This window comes from Nomascus leucogenys, chromosome 10, assembly GCF_006542625.1.
Source record: "Nomascus leucogenys isolate Asia chromosome 10, Asia_NLE_v1, whole genome shotgun sequence".
Lineage (NCBI taxonomy): Eukaryota > Metazoa > Chordata > Mammalia > Primates > Hylobatidae > Nomascus > Nomascus leucogenys.
Window position 1 is genome coordinate 87,956,125 of NC_044390.1, and position 15,317 is coordinate 87,971,441.

The following is a 15,317-nucleotide window of genomic DNA, read 5'->3' on the forward strand; positions in this document are numbered from 1 at the left end:
TCCTAGGTATTATTGTCATTATTATTTCATCTTTATCATCAATGAAGAGAAATTTTCATATGCTACAGGTTGGAGTATAAACTACTATAGCCTATCTGAAAGGCAGTATAATAATAGGTATAGATTTTTTTAATGCAAAAATTCTGTTCCAGGAATTTCATGTCTAGGTATTCATCCTTAATACTCTGGAGTTATTAAAAAGCATATGATATACTTTTATGTAATAATATAGACATCTATTTATATCATTACATAAAAGTGTATGATGTATATCACGTACATAATGCAGGTTATATATGTTATATTACATATATTACAGATATAATACAAAGCATAATATGATGCATTATATTACAATCTAATCCCATTTCCTTATTGTTACTTTTTTTTTTGAGATGGAGTCTCGCTCTGTTGCCCAGGCTGGAGTGCAGTGGCTTGATCTCGACTCACTGCAAGCTCCACCTCCTGGGTTCACACCTCCTGAGTTCTCCTGCCTCAGCCTCCCGAGTAGCTGGGACTACAGGTGCCTGCCACCACTCCTAGCTAATTTTTTATATTTTTAGTAGAGACGGGGTCTCTCCATTTTAGCCAGGATGGTCTTGATCTCCTGACCTCGTGATCCGCCTGCCTCAGCCTTCCGTTACAGGCATGAACCACCACGCCCGGCCCTTATTGTTACTTTTTAAAGAGACAGGGTCTCACTCTGTTGCTGAGGCTGGAGTGCAGTACCATGATCATAGCTCTCTGTAATCTTGAACTCCTGGGCTCAAGGGATCCTTCCACCTCAGCCTCCCAAGTAGCTGGGACTATAGGTGCACCATGCCCAGATGATTTTTATTTTTGTAGAAATGGGATCTTGCTATGTTGTCCAGACTGGTCTTGAACTCTTGGTCTCAAGTGATCCTCCTGCCTCGGCCTCCCAATGTGCTGGGATTACAGGCATGAGCCATTGTGCCAAGCCTCCATTTATATAAGAAAGCATAGTCTGCACAAAAACTTGTACATTAATATTCAAAGAAGCATCATTCATAATAGCCTAAAAAGTGGAAACAACCAGTAAATCAATAAATAAAATTAGTGTATCCATATAATGGAACAGTATTCAGCCATAAAAAGGAAGTGCTGATACAGGTTACAACCTGGATGAAACTTGAAAACACGCTAAGTGAAACAAGTCAGACACAAAAGGCCACATAATATATGATTCCATTTATGGAAAATGTCCAGAATGGAGAAATCCATAGAAACAGAAAGTAGAGACTAGTGGATACCTGGGGCTGGGGTGGGGTGGTGGGTAAGGGGAATGACCGCTCATTGGTTTTGGCGGGGGTGGGTGTGAAAATGCTCTAAAAGTTTATTGTAGTGATGGTTGTACAGCTCTGTGAATATCCTAAAGTATCTATAAAACTCTATAAAGTAAAATTACAATTTGTCACAAATTAGTCACTCACCATCCATGAGAAGCCAATGGCCAGTGAGAACCCAGATGAGGACAAGCATGACAGACAGAGAGAATGACAGCAACTCAGCAGCAGTGAAACGTCCACAGCAACCAAAGGAAATCCTGGAAAACACACAACACTTATTGGACAGTGGGCACACTTTATTCAGTAACCAAATTCTCCTTTGGTATTTCATGATCAGAGTTCATGATGGCTGGATTAGAATAGCAGATAACACCAAGATAGCTGGAAATCCAAAATACCCAATCCTTTTTTGGAGAAACCTATGGAAAGCTGACAGGAATATACTTCTGCACCAACTGCTAATGTCTTTTTGGGACCAATTATCAACATGGGCATTTAGAAGTTTGAAGTGACAATATCGACCTCTGGAAAAGCTAAATAAGTATGGAGGAAATTCTATTCTTATGAGGAAAACAAAATGAAGAAATGCCAACAATTCAACTCATTTAACAAAGATGGTATCACTCTATTTAGAAGATCGTAAATCTTTTGGTTATCACTAATTCCTGGGAACATCAGCTGCCACCAGTGACTGGTTTCCTAAGTGCGTTCAGCATCTCCATTAGCACAGAATTTTGTTTCCGTGCAGCAATGACTTTCAGAGTTAAGGTGTGAACACTAGGATTAAACGCAAGTAGGTAGCATATCTAGGCCACTGAAGACCAAAGGCAAAGAAGAACGTTTGAGTTCAACCACTATTCTCATATTTCATCAACTCACAGTAAAGGAATGAAAGCACTTTTTCAAAAGAAAACTGCTCATCTTTCAATGATCTAAATAGGGAGCACATTACAATGACTCAGACATCCTAAGTTTTGTTTGTATTTCCTCTCACATGGGAAGGTACAAAAGGAAGTACTAGCTTCTGGCTTTAAAGATCAAATGTCTCACTTCCTGGTCTTCTGGCATTTCTGTGCTCCAGCCAATACCAGAAATGGAGAATCCTAATAATGCTATCAAATATGACAGAGAAATATATACAAGTTTATAATTTAAGAGGAAAGTCCCAAGTCCTTACTTGTTCTGAGGTGAGCAGGGTCTTGTTAAATACTGGCACATCGGGAGGAGAAGAAAAGCAAAAGCTATCGTTGCAAGAACTAGAGAAAGAAAAGGTATAATTTTTTTAAACAATTATAAGAAAAATGGCATGACTTATAGAAATTTCATTCCCCCAAACACTAGACAAGTGGATACGGTTAATTGACTAGAGAAGAAAAATGTCAGGCCGGGCGCGGTGGCTCAAGCTTGCAATCCCAGCACTTTGGGAGGCCGAGGCGGGCGGATCACGAGGTCAGGAGATTGAGACCACGGTGAAATCCCGTCTCTACTAAAAAAAAAATACAAAAAATTAGCCGGGTGTGGTGGCGGGTGCCTGTAGTCCCAGCTACTCGGAGAGGCTGAGGCAGGAGAATGGCGTGAACCCGGGAGGCGGAGCTTGCAGTGAGCCGAGATTGCACCACTGCACTCCAGCCTGGGCGACAGAGCAAGACTCCGTCTCAAAAAAAAAAAAAAAAAAAAAAAGTCTTCCTTTAATACTGCACAAAAAATCTCTTCATTATTAAAAAAAAGTACCTGATTTGAAGTAGGGGAAAGCATAGGTAAGTTTTCTAAAAGATAAACAGCAGACCAGGGGATGGACCTCCTAACAAGTCTTGTAGCATTTTGCTGACTTTTTTTTTAAATTTCCATCACTGCTTAGCTTGAAAACACATCAAAGAGCTGACAGTCCAATCACTTTGATTAGCTATCCATGTTTCTACCTGCAAGAACATGGGTAGAGGCTGACAATAGCCTCTATGCCAAGCTCAACCTTCTGGTAATTTAGAAAAAGCGCCACAGCCAAAGCACAGCAATACTGCTCTGGTGTCATAGAATTCCTGCACTTTCACATCTCCAGCCTTTCTTTCAGATTGTGTGGGCAGGTCTCAACAGATGACGTGGATCAAGTGGTTCAAGGAGGAGTTGGGGAAGGGCGGCGTGGTTGAGAGGGAGGAGGCGAAGCCAAGATTTATAAGGAAAAACTTACATGACATGGTATATAAATCTTAATTTTTGAACAATGATAAGGGTGAAAAATTTTCCTTTTAGTATGTTAAGACTAGACAGAGAAATTCATATTTACCTGCTGTACATATTGTAAAAACTACTTGAACTGAGTCAAAGAAGAAGAACATTACTAAAAGAGAGACAGATGCTCCAATTGGAAGGAACAGAGCCTGGGTAGAGTCAATTGTTTGGATGCCTGAAAGAGAAAAACAGACAGATTAATAACTTACTATGCACCAGGCACTGTGCCTATGCACTTCATATACATTAACTTGCAAAAATGCAGACAGTTCTATGGATTATTTGTAGGACACGGATCATCCAGGCCCTACGAGTCTTTCTTTCCCAACGAGATTATGAACTCCTTGTTCTCTTCATGGTGCCTTTCATTACAGTAGACGCTCAAGAATATTTGTTGAAGTGAACTACTACCTCCTGGTGTTAACCATCTGGATGACAGGATCCAAATCACCATTGAGAACATTAAGAGGTAGTAAAAACCCAGATTAGTCCATTTGGGTAAATTTGTGGTCTTGAAGATAGGTTTGGTAAAAGAGGTGGTTTAAACCCATTGACTAAAAGGACTTCTCATCACCTGTGGGTTTAAGGTACTCATTTTCACTCTTTCCCATTGTTGCTAATAGTTGAGAACTGACTTGGCTGATAGGGGGAGAAGGAGGACAACAAGCCATAGCTGAAAACAGCAAATCAGAAAAATTTTATGTGGCCAGATGTGGTAGCTCATGCCTGTAATCCCAGGACTTTGGGAGGCTGAAGTGGAAGGATGGCTTGGGACCAGGAGTTCAAGACCAGCCTGGGCAACACAGCGAGACCCCCATTTCTATCTATTAATATTTACCAAAAAAAAATTTTTTTTTTTATTTTATGGCAACATTTTAAGGTACCAGAATAGGAGATGAATGGGGGAAAATAATCTCTTGGGCTAGAGTAGGATTTAGGTTCTCAATTCTTGGCTTCCCATTAGAGCTTTAAAAAAATTACAAAGCCCAGGTCCAATCCTAGACAAATTAAATGAAATCACAGGGGTTAGGCCCAGCTAAAAACTCCTCACAAAACTGTATCTTGCATCTAGGGTTGAGAACCATTAATAGAGTATTTTTGGTAGAGAAGGAAAACACGGCAAACTCTAATAACCACTGAATGAAAAAAAAATCACCAGTTTGATCTTGTCTCACTTCCAAATTAACTCTACTGAGATGTCATAAAAGTGCACAAAAGGAATCAAAGAAATCTTCATATGATCTATAATAATGAAATAATAGAAGAAAAAGGCTGGGTGTGGTGGCTCATGCCTGTAATCCCAGCACTTTGAGAGGCTGAGGCAGGAGGATCACTTGAGGCCAGGAGTTCAAGACCAGCCTGGGCAAACTAAGGAGACCCTATCTCTACAGAAAAAAAAAAAAAAGAAAAAAGTCAGGCATGTTATCTTGAGCCTGTAGTTCCAGCTACTTGGGAGGCTGAAGTGGGAGGATCACTTGAGCCCAGGAGTCTAAGGCAAAAAAAAAAAAAAAAAAAAAAAAGGAGAAGTCTCTTCATTATATTAAAGCTACAAATAAAATATGTAACCAGGATAAACATAGCAAGACACAAAGGGTCGCAATGATCAACAAAATTTCTCTTAGGTATTCAAATTTGCCTGTCCCCAAAAGAGTTATTTAGGGTTTTTGATTGACTAAATCTATAAAACAAAATGCTTCTCAGTAAGTAATTCACTTAGGAATAGGACAATTCAATTTAGGAAAAGTGAACTATGTGTCATGACAAACAGAAATTATCTTGGAAGCAGTCTGTCCTGACCCTAGTCAAATCCATTCAGCTTGGCCCAGGGATTACTTCGGGAAGTGTATCCATTAGACAAAACTATGAAATCTCTAACTAAATTTTACCTAAATAGTTTTTAAATGTAAGTGCTCTACAGTAGTTCAAAGAACGGCTAGAGGAAGCTACAGATTTTCAGTGCCTTTCACTACAGAAAATAATGGTTTCTCAGATAAATAACTTTATCATGGGAACAAAGCATCATGGAGTCTATAGACAGATTATACTAGTTCAAAGTATGAACAGAAAATTAAATGGCTAGCTAGAATAAAGACTGTAGTGGTGAGGTATATAAGAGATGCATTTGTTTATAATAAAGCTAAATTTTAAAAGTTCAGTCTGCAATTAAATGCAAAACTGAATACAAAGGACCTTTCTGGCATATTAGATAGAATGCACAGATTTTTTTTTTTTTTAAACCACAGATTTTTGAACCAGGAGGCAATGTCACAGGGCAAGTAAAGCGCCTTTAGTTCCTGACAATATGCTACCTAAAACAATGTCCATGACTTCAGTACTCCATTTCCTAAAGTTCTGGAGATAAAGGTCTTGAATGGGAAGGAGGTAATTAATTAGAAATTTTAGCCAAACTCCAGTAACTTAAAAACAAAGCAAAACTGAGCAAAGCAAAACAGAGTAGCCATAATTGGGAGGACATATGCAAGTGCAGTTGCATTATCTTTAAGGCAAAAATCAACATAGGAAATAGGCTTGGTAACGGAATTAAAAATTCTGTACAGCAACATCATTTTTAACATTCAGTGAACATGGCTACAGGCTAAATGTATGTCTGGTATGGAATAGACACTGAACAATAAACCAGTAACTATTAAGAAAATTACTGATTTTACACCTCCCTGTAAGAAGGATGCTTTTGACTATTTGCTGAACACTTATTATATAGTAAGCAACAGGAGGGATTAAAAGAAAGTCATTTCCAGATCTCATGAAGTTTACAATCTAAGCAAGGAGATTAAGATGTATACCTCTACTAAAGATGAGAATCCCAACTATAAATCTCCATCAATCTTTATAACTCAAATAAATTATAACTGAAGTTTAGTAAAAGTCTTTAAGATGTCAGATAATTGGGCGGGGGTGTACATGGCTTCTTTTTAAAATTCCACTTAATACTACTTAAATGAAGGACTGGTGTGCCACAGGAAAATAAATTTCTATATTGGCTTCTTGGGGGCAGATACAGAAGTTAGAACAAGGTCAGGGGAAATCAAGAGGACCTGGAGGGAACTCTTGCCCTCCACCCTCACTCCTGTCACTTTCTTTCTAACCTTTTTTATGGTGAAGTATCACACCCAGAAAATCACAAAAATGTAGAGTTCAGTGAATTATTACATATCTAATACCACTCAAGTCAAGAAACCAACCCACCCCAGAAATCTTCCTTTGTGTCCCTCTCAATCACTACTCTCTCTCTCTCTCATTCTCCTGAAGGGAACTGCTATCCTGACTTTTATGACACATGTTTTCCACCCAAGCATGCATCCTTAAATACTATTTTGCCTGTTTCCTAAATTTTATATACATTGAGTTGTGTAGTTATTTTTTTGTGTCTGGCTTCTTTCACTCAACGTTATTTGTGAGTATCATCCATGCTGTTTTATGTAGCTATAGCAGTTCACTTGTTTTCACTGTATGAATACAGTAAAATTTATTTATCCATTCTATGGTTGACATTTGGGTTGTTTCCAATTTTTTGGTTATTACAAATGCTGCTGCTCTAGGCACTCTTGCACATGACTTGATGCACATGTAACTGTATTTGTTGGATATATAACTAGGAGTGACACTGCTGGGTCCAAGGGTGTTTATACTGTCACCTTTAGTAGGTAACGTCAAACTGCCTTCCAAAGTGACTGTACTAATGCATGCTCTCCAATAATGCAAGAGGGTTCTTTGTTGTTGCTGTGCATCCTCATCAACACTGGGAATGGTCAAGATTTTTAATTTTAGCTATTGTGGTGGTGGGCATGTAGTGCTTTTTCATTACTGTCTTCACTTTTTCACTTTTACTTTTCTGCTTTCTAATGAGTTGAGTGCCATAGTTCCTGGCAGGCCTGATCAACTCTTCCTTTTACTTCCATGTGTTTTGAGTTGCCCAGATAGGTGGAACATTATTATAATCTGAAGTAATAATTACCCAGTCTTTTGGTCAAATACCCTAGGGCACCCTGCAGCGAGAAACTTTCAATTACAAACTGATTTCTTTTAAGTTCTGATTTTTTGGGGCATGAGTCACATGGCCCATCTAACCCTCTGTCGAGTCTCACTTAATGCTTCTCCTTCTTCTAGCTCCTATTATAATGAAGGACAGTCGAATCATTTCTGACATACTCAAAGCATGTAATCCTAAGAGTAACCCTTCACCCGTGTACCCCACCAATGACGCTGGCTATACCTACAACTTTTCCTACTCTCCTGTCTCTTTACAAATTCCTTGTTTCTTACTAGTTTGGGAGTGGGCAGCTACAATCTTTTAAAAACTTCTATCTGATTACTGTCTCCTTCAATCAGTCTGAAACACTCCTGACAAAATCTTAACACTAAATTTATACTTTCTTTTTCTTAAAACCTTCTCCCCAATTGTTCTACACTGTTAATCACTCAGGACTTCCATCTCCTTAGCACCTACACCTCTCTGTTTCTCTGTTCATCTTTCTGGCTATTATTTCTTTGATTCTTGATAAATGCATCCTGTTTTCCATGTCATCCTTTCAATCTGTAATAATTTTATATTCCATAATCAAGTACTGGTCGGCCGTCTTTGTAATGGCTTCTTCATTATGTTCTTCTTTGAGGAAGTGAATTTTGCAGTCTATGCTAATCTGTCCTTATCCCATTGGTATCCACTGCTCAGAGCAGGCACTGAAGAAATGTTGTCAAGGATAATTTAGTACAACATAGCTGGCAGAGTTAAGAAAGACCATTTAGGCTGGGTGCAGTGGCTCATGCCTATAATCCCAGCACTTTGGGAAGCCAAGGCTGGAGGATCACTTGAGGTCAGGAGTTCAAGACCAGCCAGGGCAACATGGTGAAACCCCATCTCTACTGAAAATACAAAAATTAGCCAGGTGTGGTGGTGGGTGCCTGTAATCCCAGCTACTCGGGAGGCGAAGGCAGGAGAATCACTTGAACCCAGGAGGCGGAGGCGGTAGTCAGCAGAGATTGCACCTCTGCACTCCAGCCTGGGTGACAGAGTGAGACTCTGTCTCAAAAAAACAAAAGAAAAAAGAAAAAAAAAAAAGAAAAAGAGCATTTAAAAAAGAAGTATTCTACCACTCTTTAGACTGTGCTTCATGAACAAAAAATAAAAAAGCTTATGTTGGCTGGGTGCGGCGGCTCATGCCTATAATCCCAGCACTTTGGGAGGCCGAAGTGGGTGGATCACTTGAGATCAGGAGTTTGAGACCAGCCTGGCCAACACTGCGAAACCCCATCTCTACTAAAAACACAAAAATTAACCAGGCATGGTGGCGAGCGCCTGTAATCCCAGCTACTCGGGGGCTGAGGCTGGAGAATTGCCTGAACCCAGGTGACAGAGGTTGCAGTGAGCCTAGATCACGTCATTGCACTCCAGCCTGAATGACAGAGCAAGACTCTGTCTCACAAAAAAAAAAAAAAAAAAAAAAAAAAAAAAAAAAAAAGAGCTATATTACCAGGTAACTTCTTTCCACTGTACGGACTGACACAACCATTTCTTGTTTTTGTTTTTGAGGTAAACTTAGACATAATAATATAGGTAGATTTCTTTTAGGTTTCTGTGATGCAATGTACAGCAGATTTATAATTTGGTTTAAGAATATCACTTGCATATGTGCTACATAATACAGGACTTTTTAAAGAGTTTCAGGAGTATAAACTGATTTGGCTTAAAATGTTGACAGAAGGTAAGCTGCTATGTAATAATTTAATCTAAAAATCAGATTTTGCACCAGGTTTTATGTGGTTCCTTGCACTGGTAATAACTACTGGTAGGAATTTTATATCATACAAGGATCCATGTCATAAATTTAAGAAAAGACTCATTATATTTAAATGATTCTACTTACTGTCTTTATCATGCCCACTTTGGCACTGCCAGGGACAATGAAACCCATGTGACTGGGCCTGTGCCTGGTGAAAACTGGGCAAATACAACTAGGTTGACAGTGCGCTATTAATAACTGGAGAAACCAAGATACATAATAAGTGATCTCTTTTCAATTTAACATCCATGGTCCTCCAATCAGTATTTGATCTACCTTTTTATTAGATCTCTAGCATTTCCTCTCTCTTAGGTGGCGACCTTACCCTGTTCTACAGGTCATGATCTCTGTGCCTGTTATTATATGCTCCCCTAACCTGAAATGACGACTTCTCCACCAGTCCACATTCACTAAGTCAAACCCACCTTCTCTTGTAAAGAAACCTTATCTGACCCATTGCTGTTCACCTGACTTGCCTGTCTCTTTATGCTCTTTCTACATGGATGTCAAAATGATTTCATCTGTAGAGCTTCCTCTGATAATAGCTGTATATTCAGAGGGATTCTGAGGCTATGGTGAGGGTCACTGAAAAAAGCTACTTGCCCCATATATAGGAGGTGAAGAGGTATTTGCCTTCTCTATCTTGGCACTTTTTTTTTGAGAAGGAGTTTTGCTCTTGTTGCCCAGGCTGGAGTGCAATGGCAAGATCTCAGCTCACTGCAACCTCTGCCTCCTGGGTTGAAGCGATTCTCCTGCCTCAGCCTCAGGAGTAGCTGGAATTAGAGGCATGCGCCACCATACCCGGCTACTTTTGTATTTTTAGTAGACAGGGTTTCTCCATGTTGGTCAGGCTGATCTTGAACTCCCAACCTCAAGTGATCTGCCTACCTTGGCCTCCCAAAGTGTTGGGATTACAGGCGTGAGACACTGCGCCTGGATATCTTGGCACTGTTTAAAAAACATCTTGGCAAGAATTTCTCTTGTACTTTTGCATCTTTCAAAAGATCTAACAGAACGTCGAGTACATGGCAGATCTCAATATAAATGTATTAATATTATCAAATCAAGTCACTTCAAATTCAAATCTTTCCATAAGCATCAAACATTTTTATTAATGCTATTGAGGTACAATTACATACCGTAAAATTCACTCATTTTAAGTATAATTCAGTTTTTTTATACCAATCATAAATCCTTGAACCCAGTAAATTATTAACTGGAGGTACAGAAATAGCTAAATTAAGAAAACTATATGTACAGAAGTTAATTGACATAAAATATCTTACTATTATTGGTGCTGTTGCCATTGAAAGACCCAGAAGAACTATTACTGTCTTTCTCCTTATCTTGATTTTCAAAGTCCATATTAAGGGACCTGTGGAAAAAAATTTTGTAGTTAAGCTGTAGTTTTGCTTATGAAAGGTCAGAAAAGTCATAATATGACAATATTTTTAAATGTCAAGGAATTAGGAAAGAAGGTCTCTTTTGAACAACTCTGAAAAATAGCTCTTGTCACATTTTAAAAAACAATCTTCAGTCCTTCCAATGTGTCAGTTCAAGAGCTTTCCTGACTGCAGATGAAAGCATCCCAATGCAGCTGAATCTTCCACTCCCATCTCTGAGCATATCATACCCTTAATTACTTCCTTATGATAAAAACCTAGGAGAAATGTCAAAGGGCAAGCACATTTTGAGATTTTTACATACCACGCTGTTTGCAAAAAGGCTGCATCAGTTTACTCTCTCAGCAGTGTATGAGAGCACTCATTTCCCTACACCCTGTCAGCTGTGATTCAACAACAAAAAAATTTGAGTGTCTTCTATATCTGGAACTGTTTTAGGTACTAGAGGGACAATAAATAGCAAACACAAGACTGGATTTTATATTCAAGGGGGGAGACATAATAGACCAGAAAAATAAGTTCAATACATAGTGTGTTCATGGCAGGTGCTAAAGGAGGAAAAGTAGGAAATGCAGGGGTTAGGGTTTGAAATTTTAGACAGGATGGACAGGAAGGCCTCACTGACAGTGACTTCAGAGTCAAGACCTGAAGGAAGTAGTCACTGTCAATCTGGAGAACTAAAAATGACATGTCACTTTGATTTAGAATTCTTTAACCAGTGAATAATGTTGTGTACAAAACTTGCTCATTTCTTTCTTTTTTTTTGTGAATTATCTGTCCAAGTTCTTAGCTAGTTTTCTACTAGTGTTTTCCTGGAAAGAAGGTGTTTGTGGGAGCGGTGGCTCACGCCTGTAATCCCAGCACTTTGGGAGCCCCAGGCGGGCGGATCACGAGGTCAGAAGATTGAGACCATCCTGGCCAACATGGGGAAACCCTGTCTCTACTAAAAATACAAAAATTAGCTGGGCATGGTGGTGCCTGCCTGTAGTTCCAGCTACTTGGGAGGCTGAGGCAGGAGAATTGCTTGACCCCGGGAGGCGGAGGTTGCAGTGAGCCAAGATTGCGCCACTGCACTCCGGCCTGGCAACAGAGTGAGACTGTCTCAAAAAAAAAAAAAAAAAAAAAAAAAAAAAAAAAAAAAAAAAAAAAAAAGCTTTTTTTGGCAGAAGAACTTTCTGTTACGATGGTCTTTATCTGCACTGACAAGTGCTGTGGACATTAGCCACATCATGTGATCACTGAAATGTGGCATGTGGCTGGTAGGACAGAGGAACTGACTTCTAAAACTATACAACTTTTAGATAAAAACATATGGTAAATCTCTGTGACCTTGGATTTGGAATGGATTCTCAGATATGATGCCAAAAACACGAGTAAAAAACAGAGAAAAACTTAAAAAACTTATGTGCTTCAAAGGACACTAACAAAAAAGTCAAAAGACAACCCATAGGATGGGAGAAAATCTTTGCAAATCATGTATCTGATAAGGGACTTCTGTCTAGGATATATAAAGAACTCTTACACCTCAATAATAAAAAAGACAACCTGATTTTAAAATGAACAAAGGATCTGAAGAGACATTTCTTCAAAGGAGATACACAAATAGCCAATGAGCCCATGAAAAGATGTTCAACACCGTCAGTCATCAGGGAAATACAAGTCAAAACCATGAGAAACTGGCTGGAAGTGGTGGCTCACACCTGGAATCCCAGCACTTTGAGAGGCTGAGGCAAGAGGATCACTTGAGACCCATGTGGGCAACACAGTGAGACCTTGTCTCTATAAAAAAATAAAAGAATTAGCTGGGTGTGGTGGCATGTGCCTACAGTCTCAGCTACTCGGCAGGCTGAGGCAGGAGATCACTTGAGCCCAGGAGGTCAAGGCTGATGGCACCACTGCACTCCAGCCTGAGCAACAAAGTGAGACACTGTCTCCTCAAAACAAAACAACCACCATGAGAAACCACTTCACACATAGCAGGATGGCTATAACAAAAAAGTCAGATAACTAAGTGTTGGCTAGGACACAAGGATGTAAAACTGGAACCTTCATACACTACTAGTGGGAATGTGAACTGGTGCAGACACTCTGGAAAACAGAATCTAACCATGTTGACACCCTGACCTGAGAATTCCAATCTCCAGAACTCTGAAAAAATAAATTTGCTGTTTAAGCCACCCAGTCTATGGGTATTTCATGGCAGCCTGGGCTAATGCAGATCAGATTTCATACTTGAATCCTTTTAAATGTATTGAGATTTGTTTCATGTCCCCATATGTGGTCTGCATTAGTAAATATTCCACATACACTTGAGAAGAGCGTGTGTTGTTGTTGGATGGAACATTCTATAAATGTCAATTAGGTCAAATTGATTAAGAGTATTGATGAAATCCACTGTATCTTTGCTGATTTTCTGCCTACTTATTCTATCAATTATTGAGAGTGGTACTGAAATCTTCAGCTATATTTGTGAATTTATTTCTCCTTAGAGTTCTCTCAGTTTTTGCTTCATGTATTTTGAAGATCTTTTATTAGATACATTTATGATTGTTATATTCCCTTGTTTAATTGACCCCTTTGTCATTACAAAACAACCTTCTTGTCTGTGGTAGTATTCTTTACTCTGAAAGCTGCTGTCTTATATTAATACAGCCATTCCAGCTTTCTGTAGATGAGTATAAGCAGCATATCTTTTCCCAACCTTTTACTTTTAACATTTTTTTTTTTAAATCCTAACCACTAGACAACAGGGATTAACCTTTTTTTGGCTTTACATTTATAGTGTGCTTCTTGTAAGCAGCATATATTTGGGTCTTGCCTTTTTATTCAATTTCACAATTGCTGTTTTATTTTTATTTTTTTGAGACAGAGTCTCAATCTGTCACCCAGGCTGGAGTGCAACAGTATGGTCTTGGCTCACTGCAACCTCTGTCTCCTGGGTTCAAGCAATTTTCCTGCCTCAGCCTCCCGAGTAGCTGGGACTACAGGCGCATGCCACCACACCCCGCTAATTTTTGTATTTTTAGTAGAGATGGGGTTTCACTATGTTGGCCAGGCTGGTCTTGAACTCCTGACTTCATGATCCACCTGCCATGGCCTCCCAAAGTGCTGGGATTAGAGGTGTGAGCCACCGCACCTGGACAATTGCTGTTTTAAAGAGGTGTGTAGACCAATTTCATTGAATGTGATCGGTAATACAATTAAGTTTGAGACTATCATCTTACTATTTGTTTCCTACTAGTCCTATTTTGTTTCCCCTTAACCTGACTTTGTTTGGATTAATACAGCATTTTTTATGATCCAATTTGATCTCCTTTGTTGTCCTATGAGCTATAACTCTTTGCTCTTTAATTTTAGTCGCTGCTGTAGGGTTTATAGTATACATCTTTAACACAGTCTACCTTCCAGTTATATTGTAACATTCATGTATAGTATAAACACCTTACAACAGTTTATATTTATTTCCCTGCCTCAACCTTTGTGCTACTGTGGCCATGCATTTAACTCTTACATGTTATCTTATAAACCTCACAATATATTATGTTTATGTCGTCAATTATCATTCATTCATTCATCTCGCTATGTTGCCCAGGCTGGTCTCAAACATCTGGGCTTGAACAATCAATCCTTCTGCTTCAACCTGCCAAGTAGCTGGGATTACAGGCACACACCACTGTGCCCAGCTCCAGTCAATTATCTTTTACACAACTGTAAATAAGAAAAAACCTTTTATCGATGCATGTTCATTTCTGTTGATCTTAACTCCCTTGTGTAAATACAGATTTACAGCTGGTACCATTTTCATTCTGCTCAAAAGACTTCCTTTAACATTTTTTAGTGTAAGACAGCTGGTGATGAGATGAATTCTTTCAGGTAGTGTATGGTATGTCAGAAAACATCTTTACTTTGCCTTTATTTTAAAAATATATTTTTGCTATAGAATTTTACAGTGACAGTTTTTTCTTCCTGTACTTTAAAGCTACCATTACATTGACTTTTCACTTGTATTTTCAAATCTGACATCACCCTCATCTTTTCCCCTCTGTACCTAACATGCTTTTTTGCCTCCTCTGGCAGCCTTGGGGATTTTCTTTTACCACTCATTTTGAGCTACTGATTATGTGTCTTGGTGTAGTTTTCTTCATGTTTTTTGTGCTTGGAGTTCATTAAGCTTTTGAATCTGCAGATTATAGTTATCATCAAATTTAGAAAAAACTTGACCATTATTTCTTCATGTATTATTCTGTCCCTCTCTTTCTTCTCCTCTTTCAGGGACTCCATTACCCATATAGTAGGCCACTATCCAATGCCAAATGAATTGTTAAGTTTTTCCAATAAGGCTTTTGGAAACAGGTATTCTCCCTTCTAATCCTTTCACATTATTCTTTCCTCCACCTTAGGTGATTTCCACATACGCATACACTAATTAATACTGTGGCGAGGCTGGGTGCGGTGGTTCATGCCCGTAATCTCAGCACTTTGAGAGGCTGAGGTGGGCGAATCACGAGGTCAGGAGTTTGAGACCAGCCTGGCCAACATGGTGAAACCCTGTCTCTACTAAAAATACAAAAATTAGCCAG

General features: G+C 39.1%; 1 protein-coding gene across 1 annotated transcript in view; it reads right to left on the bottom strand.

Moving 5' to 3' along the window:
• Nucleotides 1-15,317, bottom strand: part of SPPL3 (signal peptide peptidase like 3) — a 141,970-nt gene that overhangs the window by 18,932 nt on the left and 107,721 nt on the right. The window contains exons 3-6 of the mRNA XM_030821509.1: nucleotides 10,621-10,709; nucleotides 3,589-3,708; nucleotides 2,485-2,563; nucleotides 1,452-1,564 (exon numbers count right to left, since the gene is read on the bottom strand). Coding sequence (XP_030677369.1) covers nucleotides 1,452-1,564; nucleotides 2,485-2,563; nucleotides 3,589-3,708; nucleotides 10,621-10,709 — 401 coding nt within the window. The remainder of the gene's footprint in view (nucleotides 1-1,451; nucleotides 1,565-2,484; nucleotides 2,564-3,588; nucleotides 3,709-10,620; nucleotides 10,710-15,317) is intronic.